Here is a 21352-nt window from a genome sequence, read left to right as displayed (position 1 = left end):
CAACCACTTAGTAATTTTCTGTCTTAGCCATTTTATACTGCATGTGTGGGTTTACCAATATGCCAAAGAATGTGGGTAGTACTGTTTAAAATAAAACCAAATCCAGTGAACCAGTAGTGTGTTTACTCCTTTAGAAATAAGGTGAAGAAAGTTATCACACATTTGAGTAGAAGAAACTTTGAACCCTAATAAGAATCCTGGAGCGTATGCCAACAATAAATTGTATGTGTGTGCACTCATGTGTGTGCACTCAGTCGTGTCTGACTCGTGATCCCAGGAACTGCAACCCATCAGGCTCCTCTGTCCATGGGACTTCCCAAGTGAGAATATGGGAGTGGGCTGCTATTTCCTCCTCCAGGGGATCGCCCCTACCCAGGGATTGAACCCTCATCTCCTGCATTGGCACGTGGATTCTTTACCACTGAGTCACCTGGGATATGTAGTATTGAAGGAAATATTTGTTTAATAAACAATTTATGTCTGCCTTTTTTTATTCGGTAAAGAGAGTACACTAGGCCCTGAGAATCTAAGAATTCAAGAAGTCCTGACAGTCTAGAGTTTGTGTTTTCATAGAGCAGACAAGGAAGGAAGAAGCTCAGAGAAGCTGAGAAAGCAAAGGTCATGATTTCAGGATTTCTAAGTGTTTCAGATATTCAGTAAAAGCAGAGCTAGATAGAAAAAGTTCCAGCTCCTGAAAATTTGTAATACTTTCTGTTAGTTTATTTCTGTTTGTGGGAGGAATTAGCATATAAGAAGGAAGGGAGCAACAGAAAAATTGAACCTCACTGAACTGAGATTTTGCAAGATCATTATCTAGGAACCATTTTTGGAAACAATTTTAACTGCTGCTCTTCATCCTGATGGTATGCTTTTCCTAAAAAGGCATGAAACAACTGATATTTTCAGTTTCTGATGTGTCTGGCTTTCGATGTAATCAGACAATTTTAGTGCTAAAACTGTACCTTCATACACCTGTCCTGTCCATGAATCAAGTCACAAGTATAGCGTTCTCTTGATATATGGCCAGCCAAATATATATATATATATATATATATATACATATATATACACACATACACATATACATATAATTTTGCTTTAACAGATTTGATAAAATATGAGGAGAATGATATACTTTAACTTTCACAGAATGTTTATTTTTCCCTTGGAGAAGCTTTAAGGAAACATATATCGAAACCAATCTTTTGTAATCATTTTCTTGCTATAATTTATAAAGAAAAAGATGCTGTAGACCTCTCTCCAGACTACCAGAATGGTGCCTGCTCCTTGAGTGGAGACACAGACATCGGCTGTGTAGAGATTATGTCAGATCTGATTCTGGATAAGCCCTTAGAATGTCACTGCCATATTTTTGCAAGCACTCATTCAACTTTACAATGACCTAAAAGAGTATATCTCCAGTTGCCACCTTTGTCCTTTCCAGCCCACACAAAGTGGGCCTTCCCTGAGGTCCACTTTCATAAGATTCCTGAACTCTCTATCCAAGCTGAAACAGTCACTGGAATCTGTTTTACCCCTGGGGTATGTGATAGGGACGTGAGGAGTATCAAGGAAATTTAGGTTTATTTGTCTGCTTTCATTAGAAGGTCAAGTCCAGAGGAAGACAAAACTTTGGGGACTGTCATTTTCAGATTTTTTCTGGTTGCTTTCAAGGTCTTCCTCTCACTGTGAGGCACAGATACACTCTGTTCATCTTATTGTTTGTCATGTAATCCTTCATTGAAATACATACACACTCACACACACCTTCCAACCATATCCATTAATTCTAAGACTAACCCTAACCCAATCTCCGCTAAACTGCTCCATTTTCCTCTCAAGAAATAGGAGTACTTTATAGGTAAATTTCTAGAGAAATGTAATCCAAACAAACAGGAGAAGTAGTTTGAAATTCTAGGCAGTAAATTCAAATGGTGGTATTGAGGGATGATTTCAAGCTCAGGCAAGACTTTAAAAACATCTTAAATAGCGATAGTGTTGCCGAAGTTACTATCTTCCTTTCTGACTTTTACAGAACAAGTTCTGGGGTAGATACATAAATCAGAAATGATTTATTTCTTGTATTACTCTAAGCATCCTCTGTGCCAATTGACATTGCCCTATTTGAGCCAGTTGGGATTAAACTCTAGCTGCCCTCCAGTTTGAGAGAGGACAAGAGATGAGAGAGGTAGGATTTGCAGATGTTTTGAGGGTCAGACTGTAAATACATCTTTTTTCATCAATTGAAACCTGTTTTCAATTGTATCAAAGGTACTATTTTAGTCAGTGAAAATATTAAGAATTTCTACTTAGAGCTCTAAGTAGCCTAAATGTTAGCTGTGCCCTTTTATCTAAGTAAAAATATTTTGGCAGTAATCCTTATTCTTTTTTTATTCATGACAACTCAATCTTCTAAGAAAGAATTCTACTAATTTCTGTATTTGTTGTAGCTTTACTTTCTGGTCTTCTCAATGTCTTTCACTAAGCTTTATCAAAGTCCTCTGCTCTGAACTACACTGGCCTCTTGTAGTAATCACTTTCACCTCCCCATCTACTACCAAAAAAAAAAAAATCAGTTTTGGAAGAATTATCTAAGATTTTTCATAGGAGATCTAGTGGAAATATTCCTTCACTCATTGCCTGACTCTCTGCCACTTCATTAGTTTTGCCTTCTATCATGTCAATTCTCGTTACCCTGTTTTCATTCAGAGATTTTTAAAAATGTGGTAAATGATAAATTACTGTCAAATTTATTGTTTTTGTTCCATGCAGACAAATTCTAGTAGCATTTGCACAGAAAGTTGCAATAATTACATATACTACAACAGGAAACTGACATTTAAACTTTTCTGTCTCCAGAATGGCCCTCCGAATAAAACTAAATCAATTATGTAAATATCCATTCTCTCTGAGATTTGATGTGTAACCCAGCCATTATAACACAACCATTCTTCTGAAAAAAAAAAAAAAAAAACATTTATTTTTAAATTACTTTTTAATTTATGGCTAATTAAAAAATTGGTAACAAAAGTTATTAAATTCCCATGCATTGGGCATATCATAAAAAATTAAAAGTAGTAAGCTATACAATTCAAATATATATATATAATGATATAATAACTTAGTTCTTTAGATACAAATTATGAGTAAAATAATAAAATATTTGCTTTACATTTGTAGAGCACTTTTGATTAAAAAGATGATGAATTATAATTTCAATTTTTATGACATTAAATAGACATAATTGAATCTTCTGAGAATTGCACACAAATTTTCATATGTAATAGTCTCTTTTAATTTTTTATCTATCTGGACATTTGTTTTGAGTTCAAATTGAAATTCCTCATGTAAGAAATGTATATTTTTCAGGTCATTACAAAATACACTTCTTAGAACTATATAATCTTTTCAACTTTAGAACTATGATTAATGGTTTGTTAATGACTTGTTGAAATTTAAGGTTTTTAAAGAAAATTTTCTATTAACTGCCAGTCTAAAAAAAGAATGCCTATTTAATATACATTGCCAATTCACTGAAATGCACAATGAATTATTAATGTGAAAAGTATGTCATTTGTTGAATATTCAGTGGACCTATTTTTGAAAAAAGTAACAGAATATGAGATATGAAATGTTTTATTCGTAAGTGAAAATCACTCAGTTGTGTCTGACTCTTTGCAATCCCATGGACTGAGAGTCCATGGGAATTCTCCAACCCAGGGATCGAACCCAGGTCTCCCACATTGCAGGCAGATTCTTTACCAGCTGAGCTACAAGGGAAACCCATTTTATTCTTACTTGAAAGCAAAAAGGCATAATTGTGGAATAATTGAAATCAGTATATTTTAATAAAAATCAGAAAAATCATGTTTTATTCATTAAATTTCAAGTAATTTATATTTTCTCTAAATATTTGGGAGATGGATTAACCAAATATCTATTATGGAGTTTTTTAAAAAGTAAACTTATAGTCAAAAAGTGTTAATCAGTCCCTTTCAGAAGCTTAGGAATTACTTTACTGGGTGAGGCAGAAGTGTAACCCGCCCTCTCTCATCTTTCAGGAAGTTTAGTTCAACAAAACTGTATTCACAACTAGAGCTAATAAATACAAGGCATATAGAATGGCTGCATGCTTCTCTAGAGTTTTTTTGCACCATCTCCTGGACAAGCACTCACATTCAAGAAAGAGACAAGAATGCAAGCTTGGTTCATTAGCCAGAACACAACAGTTTAGAGACCATTTTGATTTCAATCAACTGTATTACCAGTATGTCTGGTTTAGTCCAGACACAGGTTAATCTTTTGATATTTGAAACCCAAAGAAGGTGCTTTCAATAATAACCTCTTCTAAGCTCTCTTGCTATAGAGTAATATTTGAATAGAAGTAATAGTATATGGCCTGGGCAATGTCACTCAGAATGGTGTGGAATTCAGTTAGGGAATTCGATGAGTGAGTGGTACCAGATTTCATTCTCAGGCATTTATAAAAACGGAAATTAATCTCCTGAAATTCAAATTCCTCAGGCTACTAGGAAACAGACCTACTTCAGGCTCTGAAGAATTTTTAAAGTGCTGAGAACTTCAAATTTTCTTAAAAAATGAATGACTTTCCAAATTTTGTGAAGACTTAGTTTTTTTTTAAAAAAACTTCATGATTATAAATATCAATCTTTTAATATAGAATTAGGAAGTTGTTTTCTCTAAAGTTCTTTGATTTTTATTTACTTTACAGATGAAAGAAGCCTGAGAATTATAGATTAAAAAAAAGAAAATAGAGAAGAAACCAAGCAGAGAGAAAACAACAACAAAAATTTTTAGCAAAACTGTAGCTAATCATAGAGCAGCCCTTGCTACAGTATAGATTATGAGTACTTCTGACATTTCTATTATGGGCAACTTAATATTCACATATTATGTTGTCCCAGTTCCTAGAAAAAAAGGGATTAAGCTAAATTCACAATAGCCAGTGGGAAATGGTGTTGCTGGGACAATCAGGCTGGGATCTGTCAAGAGACATAAGTTCTTCTTACTGCTACTTACTGCTTCCACACACATAACCATTCCTGTGTGCTTAATGCTGTGCCCACCACCTGTCAGATATTGTGTTAGCTGCTGAGAAATCCAGTGCATAAGAAATACCATCCTCCGTCAATACTATGTAGTCGGATTTAGGAACAAGTGTAACATTTACTTACTTCTTTCTTTCTATTCTTATGAGAAACATGAATTAAGTGCCTACCAGTTTTGAAGGACTAAGGACACAAAACCTTGCCCAAGTCCCTGTGTCTCTGTCTTTTAAACACTGACTCAAGAGTTAGTGTTACTTGCTCAGTCACGTCAGACTCTTTGTGACCCTACTGATGGGCCGGCCAGGCTCCTTTGTCTATGGAATTCTCCAGGCAAAAATACTGGAGAGGGTAGCCATTCCCTTCTCCAGGAAACCTTCCCAAACGAGATCTCTGGCATTGCAGGCAGATTGTTTACCATCTGAACCAGCAGAGAAGGGGAAATGTGAAGATGTAGAAACAAAGAATAGTTGTTGGGCCAGGAAACATAACAATTTAGACTATAAATTAGCCACATAGCAGAATCACCAAACTCCCAGTTTCTTGAAAGATACAGATAAAGACCTGACACACATTCCTAAGCTGGTTTTATTGGAAGCGGACTCCAGCAGATGAAAACTGCTGATCACAAGAACATAGACCCTAGACTGGTTGAAAACAGAAGGTTGACAATGCTTAAAACTTCACATTGATTCCAACTAATATAGGAATTATTCACAGGCTGATCACATCCTGGACCATGAACACTATAAAACTCCTCACTACCCACTCCAGGGCAGGTCATAGTCTTGAGGACATTAGCCTGCTGTGGCCTCCTTTGCTTGACAAATCAATAAAAACTACCCTTTTTTACTTTACCCAAATCTTTGTTTCCACATTTCTATTTAACACTGGTGAACACAGTTCAGGTTTCGACAACAGATATAAAATCCTGACACTTGTCCAGAAGCTTTTCAGACATGCAGAATATAAATGATTTGAAATGAGAGAGTAGCTATCTGAGAGAAAAGCAAATTAGTGTGATGATGAAACAGATCAGGACCCTATGGTCCTTGTCCCCATGTTCTCAACCTGCCTTTTGTCTGTGGAAAAGCTTTAGTCAAAAAATAAGTTTAATCAGAGAAGTGAGAAAAAAGCAGAAACAAAGAAAACCATCAAAGGAGAATGAAAAATAATAGTTTACCCATTAAGCATAGTCAAGGACCTGTAGTGCCTCCTCGAAAGAAAGATAGTGCTAAGTCGTATCCAACTCCTGCAACACTACGGACTGTAGCCTGCCAGGCTCCTCTGTCCAAGGGATTCACCAGGCAAGAATACTGGAGTGGTTGGCCATTTCCTTCCCCTTGGGATCTTCCCGACCCAGGAAATGAACCCAGGTCTCCAGCATTGCTGGCAGATTCTTTACCAACTGAGCTATGCAGGAAGCCCACCTCAAAGGCTATAGATCATATTTGGAGCCATATCTGTGAGCTGTCTTATAGATACTGAAACTCCCACCAGGTGGAAGAAGTTAACAACATAATCACCAGACTGTTGTAGCCATGATATGAGCTGCCACAATTCCAAGAACTGACCTAAAAGAAATGGAAACAAAATGACCCTGGAACTAAAGACTAACTGTTTTCAAAACAATCAAGATGCCCTGGTTAGACGACCAATGACCAATATCAAGATGACTATCAGTGCTGATGGTGCTGTTTCTGCTTGTACTCCCCTTTCTCTCTCTATAAAAGCTCTTGCCCCTAGATTGTCAAGTTTGGGCAAGGGAATTGGTCTTTGGACAGGCATCCACTCTGTCCCCTGGTTGCCTGCCAGCATCCAAAATAAAGCAAACTTTCCTTTCCACCAATCTGGCTTCTTTAATGGATTTTGAGTAGTGAGCAACCAGACCTGGGTTTGGTAACAATGAAGGGTCAGAGGAAGAAAACTAATATTAACTAAATACATATTATGTGTCAGACCTTCTATCTGGCCTAGAATTTACACCAAATACAATAGTCACAAAATAGTCTCAAATTCTGAAAAATACAATTCATAAAAGAGGAATCTCATAACACAAGCCACATTTGCATAGGATAAAATGTTTCATGAATTGCTAGGAGAAAAGACTTTATCCCTCAGGTTCTCCTCATATGGAATAAATCCTCATTATGTTAAAAATTCTTTACATATTCAACAGTTTATTTTTGGAAATACATGCTAATTTTTACTCTTTCTCTTCACTTTAGTAATAGTGATAATTACTGTAAAATGTAACAGGAATTATGATGATCATTCATATTCCTTAAAATGGAACCCTATATACTGGTGGAGCTTCCTGGTGGCTCAGGAGCTGGTGGCTCGTGCAATGCAGGAGACCTGGGTTTGATCTCTGTGTCATGAAGATCCCCTGAAGAAGGGGATAGCTACCCACTCTGATATTCTTGCCTGGAGAATCCCATGGACAGAGGATCCTGGTGGGCTACCATCCATGAGGTCACAAAGAGTCGGACACAACTGAATGACTAAGTATGCATGCATATGCTGGTAGAATTGCTATAATTTAATTTAGAATTCTTACAAGTATTGACAAAACATCTATGTATTTGACTATATATGTATAAAAGAAATAAAGAAACTTAGAAATATCTCAAGCAATACTTTTCAGTGTGTCTTATAAACTATAGAAATAACCAAAAACTTTTGCTTTACACGTGCTAAGCTTATTTGCATAATCTTCCAATAATTGTTAGCTCTGACTACAGCTATGTAGTTATCATTCTGATCCTAAAAAAATATGTTCTGACAGCATATCAATTATACATACAAACATAGAACCACACATGGTGTTTACTGCATCCAGACAAAGTTAAACTCCTAACTCTGGTATCTATTTTATAACTTACTTGCTATAGGGAAAAAATACCCCAAATACTATTAACCATAGTAGTGTTACAGATAGGAATTTTGACTTAAATAATTGTATTAATAGTGCGCTTGAAAAAATAAGCAAAGTTGATAAGACATATATTAACTGTACTAAACTATATTAAGTATATTAAACACAATAATAGGGAATAGGATGAGATAAATAAAAGTAAATGCTACATATTAAGTGATTTACTAGTAAAAATTTGTCAGCAACTTGAAGATAGCAAAAGGATATTTATTAAACATAACACTCAATGTCAATTAAATAAAATTTTGTCCTCATTAAATAAGGATGAAAACATTACATATTTTTAGGTATCTCAGCAGCTGGGACCATTTTCAGTTTTTATGCTGATTTCATCAGTCTCTGAACTCTTCCAGTGTTTGCAGTCAGACCTAAAGATTATTTCTTTATGCAAATGCTTTTCAAATATGCTGAATTTTCATTGAGTTCGACTTATTTTCCATGAAAACAGTTAATAAATGTGAAGCATATTATAATCACTGTATTGCTGAGTGACATAATAGGCATTCTGAAAATAATAAACAATTGCTAGACAAATACATTAAACTCTTTTAAAACATATACTTGGCTGCCCAAAGAACAGTTTCTACATAAAACCTTGACTGTGAGCCACAACTGTTATTTATGAATTCCCCTTTTTATTTTTGTGAGTTGAATTTTGTACTGTTTCAGAATTCTTAAACTCCAACTTTTAGACAAGATAATTTTCACTTTAATTCAAGGTGAACAAATATACACAAAGATTAAATAATGGCTCATATAAAATATGTGATATAGTCTCCCCTCAACCAAATTCCCTTGAAAAAGATAATACAATATTAGTTTTATTCAGATTCATTAATATTGCTAAGCAATACTTTACATTTTCAATAAATCAATAAAATATGTAGTTTTAGAAACTGTAAATATCCAAAGTCTCCCACTTTAAACATTTAAACCATTTCTGTGATACTCTAAAGTGATATCATTAGAAGTATTTACTTTTTTACTTCTTGTGAATACACTGAGAGACTGAATGAGTAAACATGTTTTCTCAAAGTGCAGACCTTAAATATTTCATTTCAACTTACTGTACAACCTGATACAATGTTATATTTGTTTATTTATGGGCAAAATGATACAAAAATGTTATTATAATAAGTTGAATGGATTTTGCTCAGAGTGGTTCTCTTCTCTGAGATCAACTCAACTAAGTTCAAATTTTAGCATCTTGCAAAAACCTAATCAGAAGAACTTAAAGACAATTTGCAAAAAATATTAAATGTAAAACTGATTTAAAAAGGCAAGAATACCTTTGTAAATTCAATTTTCCACTATACATAAGAGGGACTAGAATACAGAAAATTCATCACTAATGTTGATAAGCAAAAGTTAATCAAGCAGATGAAACAAAGTTAATCAAAGTGCAATTATGTGTGTACTTGTTGTATAATAGAATTTTTCTTCCAGTGCTTCCCCATGACTTTCTATCAAAATTAGAGAGAAATCTAAAAGGTGATGCTCATCCAATCACTCACCTTATGTGGGTGATGAGGAGTGTGGTGGTGGGAATGAAGAAATCGTCCACCCTGTCAAACTGCTTCCCCACAGGCTGGGTGTGGATGGTGTGGTGTGGTACATTCCCACTGGCCAGGGTTATCACCTAAACAGAACATTGTGTTTAGATCTTGGCCAAGCATGTCCTTAATAGGATCAGAGATGAATTAAATCTTTGGCATTTGTTTGCATAGACTCTTTATTTTAAACCTTAATATTAGTGTATTATTAAGCAAATTGGAATTCTGTTTGCTTATTTCAATGTAGAAACTTCTGTTTCTAAAAAGGAAAAAATGGAAAACATTTTTTCTTGAACAACTTCTGCTTAAAATAGAAAATAAATTTGCATATTGATAACTTCTATATTATAAAAATGTTACTGCTTTAATAAGAAATATAAAAACAAGCATACATATGATGCAAATTATTAAATTTGTTTCTTTTTCCTTTGTTCCTCCCTTTTCCTTCCTTCCTTCATAGCTTTATTGAGGAGTAAATGATATGTGAAAAATTCCCCTTCTATAGAACATAGTTGGAAACATAGGACAGAAAACTCCAAAATATATCATTTGAAATATTTTTGCTGTTAGAAATCTTAGGTTGCATTACATTTTATTTTTTTCCTTTAATAAATTGAAAATAATAGATTTAAGCAAGTTTAATCAGAGATTTTTTTCAAATATTCACCATTAATTGATTTTAAAACTTTCAAATTTATTTAAAAAAAAAATCACTACATTTAAGCTCTTTTATCCCATTTTGCACCAAATTCTTTGTTTTTCCTTCTAATTTCTCATACCTCCACATTTGTCCTATTGTCTCTGCTTCACAGCCATTGTTCTGTATGAGCCTTTTAATGTACTTCCTTGCCTTTATTTTACTTCTTTTAAACCCTTTCTACATGCGGTTACCAAATTAAACATCCTAAACTATTGAGTGCCTAATAGACTTTCCTCCCTCAAAACTGAGTGTCTTCCTTTGGTTTTTAAGACAGAAGTAAATATAATTTTTTTTTTTAGTTTTTTTTCCCCCTGAAAGGTTAATTTTTTTTCATTGCAATGATTATACTTTCATGGAGTTCCATTAGAAATTGCCAAGTTCAAGAAAATAGATTAATTATTATAACAGTCAAGATAGGTTCAGTCACATTACAATCAAAAACCAAAACAGAACAAAAACAAATACTTACTTCTTTACTGCTTCTTTATTTTTTAAAGATAAACATTTTGTTTTATACCTGTTACTTTCCCAGAGGTCTTTGGCAGGATATCTATTGCTTTTAGTATTTTTATTCTGTTTTCCATGAAGAAAGAACAGCCAACTACCTTGAATATTTTCATTCGTGGCAGACTTATTTTGCCAGAACTAATCATATGGCTCCACCCAACCAAAAGGATACCCCTCTCCCCTGTCACTTGCCCAGGAAGAGAGAACCAATGTACATGGTTAAACTTTAAAGACATTGTACCTATTTTATTCATGGTTATCTTATTAATGTGTATCAGTGAGAAAGTCGTCACTGGACTTCAGCCACTTATAATAATGTCTACGAGACTATAATAAAACTCAACAGGATTATAACAAAGGAACTCCCCAAATTTTTTTCCGTTAGGTTGTACAGAGGTATATATTTCTCAGTATGCATGTAGATGCATTTGAAATTAATAATAGTACTGACTGACAACAGCAATAATAATACTGAGGGCTTGCTATGTGTTAATATGTGTTCTAAGTAGTTTACAGACACCACAGAATTTAGTACTCAAACAACACTCTGATGTGTGTATTGCATCCCACATCATTCACACTCCTGAAGACCGATTAACTGAACCTCTCTTCTGCACTTGTCATTGTCTTAGACTGTAAAATATGCAAAGCCACACCCCCAGTTCCCTTCAGTCTGGACTCTTCCCCCTGATGGGTCTAGGCCCTTCTTGATCCTGGAATTGAGCAGGAAGTGGTGAATTGCCAGGTTCGGGACTGAGTCTACTGACTCCAAGGACACAGACTGATCTCGGATGCACTTTGATCAATAGGTGCACTCTTGCAAAAATCCTGGCTCATTTCTAAGAGTGTCCTGCTGCTTGCTTCTCTGTGTGCGATGGCTGCAGTAGAGGGACACCACTTCCCACTGTCACCTCATCTGACTGGGCCTATGTCCTGGCCAGTAGAAGAATGCAAGGACTTTATTCCAAGTTGTTCACTAGAGATATTTTCTTGTCAAATTGTTGTGTGTTTGTAGTACAGACACTGCATTTATGTCGTAAAACTGAAGATGACTGATACATGAGTTTTAGAATTTTATGGAATTTCTTAAGTTTTCATAAGACATAAATGCCCATTAAAAAGAAAAAAAATAACTATGATAAATCTTTGAGACTTTATCTTTAGAACAGTAGATGGAAAATCATTGTCTTAAATATTTAAAATCATGACAGTTTATGGGTTTATATTAATTAATTATAAATATCACATAAAATAATATATAATAAATATTGCTTTCAGACTGGACAAAGACATACAGATTTAATTATATTTACAACATGAAAACACAGAGAAGGGCTTTCAGATCCTTGATAAAATGTTGTGCATGTTCAAGTTTAAGAGGGTAACATTATAAGATACAAAACATTAGAGCAAAGAAGTACTTCCTAGCCTCATACCCTAGCAGTCTCTAGATGTGAGTCTTTCACCATCATGGCACAGGGACGCTAGCAAAACTGAGAGCTTGACAATGGTGTTTGGTTTCAATTCAATTTTTCCAAAGGAAAATCAATTCTCTTTTTCAAATAAATCTTAGATCCCATTATTTTGGAAGACATTTCCTGATAATCTTATTGGGAGACAATTATCCATACATATTTTGACATTTCTGCTGAGTCAGGTCTTTCTGAGCAAAAAAGTTTGGTTAAAAGATGATGGCATAGCAAAAATGCCTTTGGAAGTTGGAGATGAAGTATTGCTCCTGAGAGATTTAGGGACTTAATTCCTCTGAGCCAATTACTACATTGCCAGGATACTGACATACTCCTCTACTCCAGGAGAAGATTTGTATATTTTTCAGAGTAACAATCTCTATTTCTCACATGAGATGGTGGACTGAGGTGCTGCTGCTGCTGCTAAGTCACTTCAGTCTTTCCGACTCTGTGTGACCCCATAGACGGCAGCCCACCAGGCTCCGTCGTCCCTGGGATTCTCCAGGCAAGAACACTGGAGTAGGTTGCCATTGCCTTCTCCAATGCATGAAAGTGGAAAGTGAAAGTGAAGTCGCTCAGTTGTGTCCTACTCTGTGTGACCCCATAGACGGCAGCCTACAGGCCCCTCCATCCATGGGATTTTCCAGGCAAGAGTACTGGAGTGGAGTGCCATTGCCTTCTCCAGGACTGAGGTGCTAGCCACCTAAAATAACTTAGAAACTCATGATTTGAGTCAGTAGCACTGTGCTGGTTATTCAGGGTGACTCTAAACTCTCACTGCATCACCACATGAGGGTAGGCACTGCAGAATAAATGCTAACAGGTTCCATGAATAAGAGACAGTCTGTCCTCTGATTCAGAGACCCTGTGTTTCCTGCCAGTGTATCTATATATCTGTTTATCTATCTATCACCAACTTATCTATCACCTATTTATATATCATCTATCTGTCTTATACATACCTAAATGCACACACACACACTCTTCATATAAATAAATTTTATTGTATGTCATATTTTAAGAGTAATTCTCAAATACTACGTTTTATTTTATATTTTTAGATGTGAGACTAACCTTTCACTTCTACCCAGCAAATATTTTAAAAATTTACTAAATCTTATTAGCATATTTTTACTAGACATTCAGGGGGAAATAACCCATTTTTAGATGGTTATATAGTGTGTGGGATGATTCTTAACATCTCTACAAAAGTCATTGTCAAAATGTGTGTATATATATGTATATACACATCTATCTGTCAATTTCAAATCATAAGCAAATTCTACAAAAATGACAGTAAGTATTCCCCAGTTAGAAATGAACCAGCACTCAGATAGTAAAATCTTGTGTGTTTGGAGAAAACTGAAGACCTGCTTTGAGACTCTGTCTAACTCTCCTGGGCTCTACTACACAAGCTACACTCCCCACATACCTTTCTAAAGAGATGAAAAAAAGAAAATTCGAGGGAAGCTGGAAATTGCCAAACAATCCATCATAGTCACCCCCTCCTCCTGCACAGTGGTTGTCATTATAGGTTATTCCTTTGGCATATAAATCTAATGTTTGGAACATCTAAACTAAAATATTTCCTAACCAAAAATGTATTTGTGTATCAACTTTTTTTTTCCCCTTTCTTTGAAGATCTAGATGAAAGAACATCATTGATACTGAAAGTTTTAAAGATCATCATTTTCTCAGACACACTGAAAGGGACTTACCTGCAGTGTTGGAGAAGTCTTTTCCATTGTACCCCAGCTGAGCACCCAGACCTGGTCATGAGATTTGTCATAGTGTAATTTAACTGGGACGGGGTCTGTGCTTACTGCCTGTAACAGATAGGGATTGAAAAAGTTTTCAGACCAAAATATTAATTTAAAACTCGGCCAGAAATTATGTAAAAATTCAAGAGCTTAGATGTAGGATTAATAAATGTATGTTGCCCATAGATGGACCTAGAGATTGTCATACTGAGTGAAGTTAAGTCAGACAGAGAAGGAGAAATATCACATGACATCCCTTATATGCAGACTCTAAAAAGAAATGATACAAATGTATTTATTAATAAAACAGAAACAGACTCACAGACCTAGAGAAATAATTTATGGTTGGGTGGGAGTAGGGATAGTTAGGGAGTTTAGGATCAAATTTACACACAGCTGTATTTTAAATGAATGAAAAACAAGGTCCTACTATACAGTCCAGGAAACTGCTCAAGGTTATGTGGCAGTTTTGATGGGAGGGGAATTTGGGGGAGAATGGATTATTGTATATGTATGGCTGAGTCCCTTTGCTGTCCATCTGAAGCTATTACAACACTGTTAATTGGCTATACTCCAATATAAAATTAAAAGTTTAAAATTGCATGTTGCCAATTAGTTTTCTAAATCCTATTTTGATTAATTTGGAAGTATGATACTTTATTCTAATATGTTTTTACATGATTTTATATAGTTTTATTTTCATTCATTACCTATGCAAATTGTGTTTAACAGAGAAGCTATTTAGGAATTCAAGGTATAAATGACTAATATGTGCATTTTAATCAGTTGTTGAGTACAGGTAAGAACTATATTTATACTATTAGATTTTTCTATCCCAATGCTAGTTATGGGATTTGACCATTTATAATGCTAAAACACCAACAATCTAATATATAGTTGCAACTATAATGACAAATTACCTAATTTAGTTTCTTTAATGAGAAATCTAAAAGCACAGAAAAAAGAGAAGCAGCTTTTTGTACTATACTTGATATGATACATGCATTTTTCTGCTAATATTTATACCTAGCATTTACGGAAAACACAACTTCCAAAACATAAATTGCTGCCAGGAAGTTATTTCACTCACCTTAATTCCAGGCTATTGATATTATAACCTAACACTCCACTTCAGTAATTTCCTATAATAGTTACATATTTTCTAACATAATACATAAAACAAATTGTATTCAATACAACAACCCTTATCCGATATTGAAAGCATTTTTTTCCCCAGAGCTCTATTGAATGACCTTAGAGAATTTTCCAAGTTAGTTCATAATGTAATCCTCTTCTTAATGGGCTAAAAGTAAACTATAATTGTTGAGTATATAGAGACTCATATTTTAACTATCACAACAGCAACTTGGTTTTACTGATGTATTTCTTTTCTAAAATGTTGGCCTGTATTTTAGCTATTTAAAATTCTCAATACATTGAAGTAATTATTGGATTTCTGAAAAGACCTGTTTAAACATTTCTGTGTTAGTGTCTTCAGCTCTTTTTTTCTAGCTAACAGAGCTATTAAAATACTTTGGTTTCAGGTGGGCATCGATGTTGTCAGGGAAGGTAGTCCCCTTGGAAAGCAGCAGAGATTCAAGTCAATGACTAAGCTTATTCCCCTTTGAGAAGTGTGAATTTTCCCAGTCTTCCTAGAGATGAGGAGTGGTCACATGGCATATCTTAGTTAAGATGATGAATGATTTCTGAAAATAAAGCATTTCCATGGAAAGAGACAATAGCAGGAGGAGACTTCCATGCATCACACTTTTCTTTTCTTCCTGCTTTGAATGTTGTCATTTGAGAATATTAATCCTCAACTTCTAAAGACTTCACACTCCATTTTATGCTAGTATAGCTCAGCGGGTAAAGAATCCACCTGCAATGCAGGAAACACAGACAGCACAATTTTGATCCTTGGGTTGGGAAGATCCTTTGGGGAGGAAATGGCAACCCACTCCAGTATTCTTGTCTGGGAAATCACATAGACAGAGGAGCCTGATGGGTTACAGTCCATGAGGTCACAAAGAGTTGGACATGACTGAGCAACTAAGCATGAAAGCAAGATTCCTTTGATTTTTCATATTTTCCCTTTATACGTTAAATTTGATCTATGTATGATTAATAGTCAGACTACTTTACATGTAACTTAAATTGGAAGAATATTTAGGCTTTTACCAACTGAGCTGTGAGGGAAGCCTGAAATAGTTCAACAGGCAACAATACCACAATAAGAAAGACCTCATTGTTATTCAATTCTTAAGATACAGTTATAAAAATAGCAAAGATTGTTAGCTAGCTTTTATGTAGTAGGAAACAATCTGAATAAAAATTTTTAGTTTGCCAGCTCGTGTAAGTTTCTTTTCTTTTCACCTGGCCATTCATAAATGTTATCTTTTAAAGGGTATAGTGAGCTTCTCTGGTGGCTCAGCGGTAAAGAATACGCCTGCCAATGCAGGAGATATGGATTCAATCCCTGGTTCAGGAAGATTCCCTGGATAGAGGAGCGTGGCGGGCTACAGTCCATAGGAACTCAGAGTCGGACATGACTTAGAGATTAAGCAACAACAAAGTGTATAATAGCACAGTCCATAGTTAATATCCACATTAACATACAGTCCATACTTAACATAGTTCTGTTAATATCCCCATGAAATGGATAAGAAAACTGAGACATTTGTCTCTCCAGTAGTCATTGAGCAAGTGATCAGCAGACCTGGTATTTGGGTCTGTGTTCTTTCCCTAAGTGGGGACCTCCCTACCTGTGAAAGAGCAGCCCCTCTTGTTGACAAGTTTCATTCCTGACAATGTCTAGATTGGATAGGTTGCCTTCCTATTTATGCTTCATGGACAGGAAATATTCTTTTTTATTTTTTTCTTTTTTGGAAGATGAGAAACTCACAGGGCCCAAGTATATGCAGTAGCATTTGTATAAGCAATATAATCCCAGGGGAAAAGCATCAAGAGGCAGTATACACCATGTTTGCCTGGGTGCCAAGTCGCTTCAGTCATGTCCTACTCTTTGAGACCCTAGGGACTCTAGACACCAGGCTCCTCTGTCTGGGATTCTCCAGACAAGAATACTAGAGTGAGTTGCTATGCCCTCCTCCAGAGGATCTTCCCATCCCAGAGATCGGATCCACGTCTTTTATGTCTCCTGCACTGATAGGCAGATACTTTACCATTAGTCCCACCTGGGAAGCCCTATACACCATGGTTATGAACATGTATTCTGAAACTGATCTCAAATTTTAGTGTCTTCATTTAAACTGAAATAACAATAATGAAAATAACACTTTGGGAAGTCACTAAACTTACTGTGGTTCAGTTTCCTCTATAATAAAATGGAGACAACAATAACACCTACTTCAAAGGGTTCCTGTAAATATCAGGTAAGGTGGTAAGTATAAAGTGCCCAGGTAAGTCTGGTGAGTGTTAAACATTATAAAAATACCACTGCTACTACTATTAGAAAAAACTAACTGTATTAAACTAACTGTATTAAAGTACATGGCAGCATCACAGTGTTTTAGAGATGTAATGCCTTTATTTAGCAAATAAAGAATTTGATAATTCTTTAATAATTTAATAATTAATCATCACAGTCTTAGTCCTGGAAGAGTTTATAGGTGATAGGGTAGAAGAACTTAAAATAACTAGATGCATATCTAGTTAATAAAAATACGGGCAATTGCTGTGGAAGATCAAAGGAAGATTTAAGAACAGGATGAGGGAGAATAGGAGGTGATGCTTTCACTGAGCCTTAAACTATGAACATTTTCTTTTATAAATGGCAAGCAGAGACTATTTTTAAAAGTTAACTTATGAGAATATGTTCTAGGAGGTGTCAGAAGTTGTTCACGATTAATCTCCTTCAAATAAGATAAATGTTTCTGAAGGAAGAAAATATAAATTTTCAAAGCAACTTCAGAATTTGAAAGATGTTTATTCAATGCCCTCCAAAATGTGTGAACAATTTTTGTTTGCAGCATTTCACAGGTTTGGTATTAAATTCAGATTATTTTGCTTTTTGGTTATAAAAGCTCACCAGAACTAAAAAAGACATTCAGATAAAAATGAAAAATAATTCTGACTACTATATTTGGAAGGTGTTTAACTCCTAGGAAAAATCTATTTACAATTTTCAAATGTGCAGATATAACCCATTTTACAGAGGAAACGTTGACATGGTTTTCAGCAATGAAATCATACAACCATGACAAAAATATTTCCAAACAACTGTATTCAGGATAATCTTATGATAACCCAATTTTCAGTCAAAAAACTGATATTTTCCTACTTATATGGCCAACCTTTGAAAGGATAAATTACAGGTGTTGGATTTTATAAATTATTTGCTAGTCTTCTTTGGAAATTACTTAAACCATCAGTCAGTTTAGACCATTAGCTTTTGTAAAAGAACAGCTCTATATTTGACACTTAAAAATTCTTGCCACAATTAAGCCTGTAAGCCTTTGTGTTGTAAAGCCGTTCGTTTTTTCACAGTTTTAAAGAAAATTCTACAGATTCTATTATCCTTGACTGTCATTCTCCCCTACTTCCTGTCACCAGGACCTGGCTGGTCTGCCTTCCAAAGACTGAACCTTTGCAGCTCCTGCCCTGCTCTGACCGCACAGGGAGCCTCTACCATCTCCAACCTCACCTCAGGATTTCCACCTTTTAATTTTCTACTTGTCACAATCCGAATAGATTTATCGGAGTGACCTCGGTTTTTTGCTGCTGCTTTTTGTTTGTTCGTTTTTGGTGATTATTAGATGGATCATGGCACCAGTTTGGCCAAAATACTATGAAGTCACCTCATTTCCCCCAGAGTAAAAGCCAGATGTCCTTATAATGACTTGTCACTCCAGTCTTCTTTCTCAGACCCCTCACTTCCCACACTGCCCCTCATTCCTGCCCAGGTCTCTGATCTAGATGCTCCGGCCACTTTGCTGTTCATCCAACATGTCAGTCAGTCACACTACTCCCATTTGGAGGACTTTTCCCCCAGAACCAGTCTTTCCCAGATAACCAAGTGTCTGCTTCCTGTACACCTTGGTTGAGAACTCACCTTGTAGGTGAGGCCATCCATGGCCACCCTGCCCTCTGTCCTTAACTTTCCCAATCCCACCTGCCTTGTTCTGCTGCTTTATCTTTTCCAATAACACTGACCACTTCCCATATTGTAGAATTTACATATAATCTTCTTTTGTCTGTCTCCATCCACTGGGGTCTAGGCTCCAGGAAGGCAGGCCTTTTCGGTTTGTTTAGCTATGTGATATCACCTCTTGCACTTAGAATAATACCTTGTAAATAGTAGTACTCAATATATAATTAATGTACCATTATATCTACTTTGCAATAGGCAGGTAAGGTGGTCTGGTATTGCCATCTCTTGAAGAATTTTCCACAATCTCTTGTGATCAACACAAAGGCTTTAGCATAGTCAATGAAGCAGATGTTTTTCTGGAATACTTTTGCTTTTTCTATGATCCAATTGGTGCTGGCAATTTGATCTCTGATTCCTCTGACTTTTTATTCCAGCTTGAATATCTGGAATTTCTCAGTTCACATACTTTTGAGCCTAGCTTGGAGAATTTTGAGCATTATTTTCCTAGCATATGTGATGAGTGCAATTGGGCAGTAGTTGAACATTCTTTGGCATTGCCTTTCTCTGGGATTGGGATGAAAGCTGACCTTTACCAGTTCTGTGCCCACTACTGAGTTTTCCTTATTTGCTGGCATATTGAGGGCTGCATCTTCACAGCATCATCTTTTAGGATTTAAAAATAGTTCAGCTGAAATTCTATCACCTCCACTAGCTTTGTTCATAGTGATGCTTCCTAAGCCCCACTTGACTTCACGATCCAGAATGTCTGGCTCTAGCTGAGTGATCACACCATCATGGTTATCTGGATCATTGAGATCTGTTTTGTATAGTTCTTCTGTGTATTCTTGCCACCTCTTCTTAATATTCTCTGCTTCTGTTAGGTCCATACTGTTTCTGTCCTATATTGTCTCCATCTCTTCATGAAATGTTCCCTTGGTGTCTCTAATTTTGTTAAAGAGATCTCTAGCCTTTCCCATTCTACTGTTTTCCTATATTTCTTCGCATTGATCACTTGGGAAGTCTTTCATATCTCTCCTTGCTGGTTTTTTTTTTTTTTTTTGGAAATCTACATTCAGATGAGTATATCTTTCCTTTTCTCATTTGCCTTTCATGTCTCTTCTTTTCACAGCTATTTGTAAGGCCTCCTCAGACAACCATTTTGCCTTTTTGCATTTCTTTTTCTTGGGGATAGTTTTAAGCACCTCCTCCTGTATAATGTTAGGAATCTCCCCCCATAGTTTTTCAGGCACTCTATCAGATCTAATCCCTTGAATCTACTTGTCACTTCCACTGTATAATAGTAAGGGATTTGATTTAGGTCATACCTGAATGGCCTAGTGGTTTTCTCTATATTCTTCAATTTAAGTATGAATTTGGTAATAAGGAGTTCATGATCTGAGCTGCAGTCAGCTCCTGGTCTTGTTTTTACTGACTGCATAGAGCAACTCCATCTTTGGCTGCAAAGAATATAATCAATCTGATTTTGGTGTCGACCATCTGGTGATGTCCATGTGTAGAGTCAGCTCCTGTGTTGTTGAAAGGGGGTGTTTGCTATGACCAGTGCATTCTCTTGTCAAAACTCTTTTTGCCTCTGCCCTGTTTCATTTTGTACTCCATGGCCGAACTAGCCTGTTACTCCAGGTATCTCTTGACTTCCTACTTTTGAATTCCAGTCCCCTATGATGAAAAGGGCTTTTTTTTTTTTTTTTTCTGTGTCAGTTCTGGAAGGTCTTGTGGGTCTTCATATACCACCTTACCTGCCTTCTGAGAATCCTGTATGTGGGTCAAGAAGCAACAGTTAGAAGAGGACATGGAACAATGGACTGGTTCAAAATTGATAAAGAAGTACATCAAGGATGCATAGTGTCACCCTGCTTATTTAAGTAATATGCAGAGTATATCATGCAAAATGCCAGCTGGATGAAGCACAAGCTGGAATCAAGATTGTCGGAAGAAATATCAATAATCTCAGACATGCAGATTATACCACCCTTATGGCAGAAAGCAAAAAGGAACAAAAGAGACTCGGTAAAAGTGAAAGAGGAGAGTAAAAAGCTTGCTTAAAACTCAACATTCAAAAAATGAAGATCATGGCATCTGGTCCCATCACTTCATGGCAAATAGATGGGGAAACAATGGAAACAATGACAGATTTTATTTTCTTGGACTCCAGATTCACTGCAGATGGTGACTGCAGCCATGAAAATAAAAGATGCTTGGTCCTTGGAATAAAAGCTATGACAAACATA

At 35.7% G+C, this 21352-nt stretch overlaps 1 protein-coding gene across 4 annotated transcripts in view; it reads right to left on the bottom strand.

Moving 5' to 3' along the window:
* FSTL5 (follistatin like 5) overlaps positions 1–21352 on the bottom strand; it is a 935726-nt gene that overhangs the window by 53072 nt on the left and 861302 nt on the right. For all 4 annotated transcript variants that reach the window (XM_070769158.1, XM_070769157.1, XM_070769159.1 and 1 more), the window contains 2 exons: positions 13952–14059; positions 9519–9643 (listed from right to left, as the gene is read on the bottom strand). In XM_070769158.1, the coding sequence (XP_070625259.1) occupies positions 9519–9643; positions 13952–14059 (233 nt within the window). The remainder of the gene's footprint in view (positions 1–9518; positions 9644–13951; positions 14060–21352) is intronic.

This window comes from Bos indicus, chromosome 17, assembly GCF_029378745.1.
Source record: "Bos indicus isolate NIAB-ARS_2022 breed Sahiwal x Tharparkar chromosome 17, NIAB-ARS_B.indTharparkar_mat_pri_1.0, whole genome shotgun sequence".
NCBI classification, from domain to species: Eukaryota; Metazoa; Chordata; class Mammalia; order Artiodactyla; family Bovidae; genus Bos; species Bos indicus.
The sequence above is the reverse complement of the archived record's forward strand: the minus strand, read 5'-3'. Positions and strand labels throughout refer to the sequence as shown.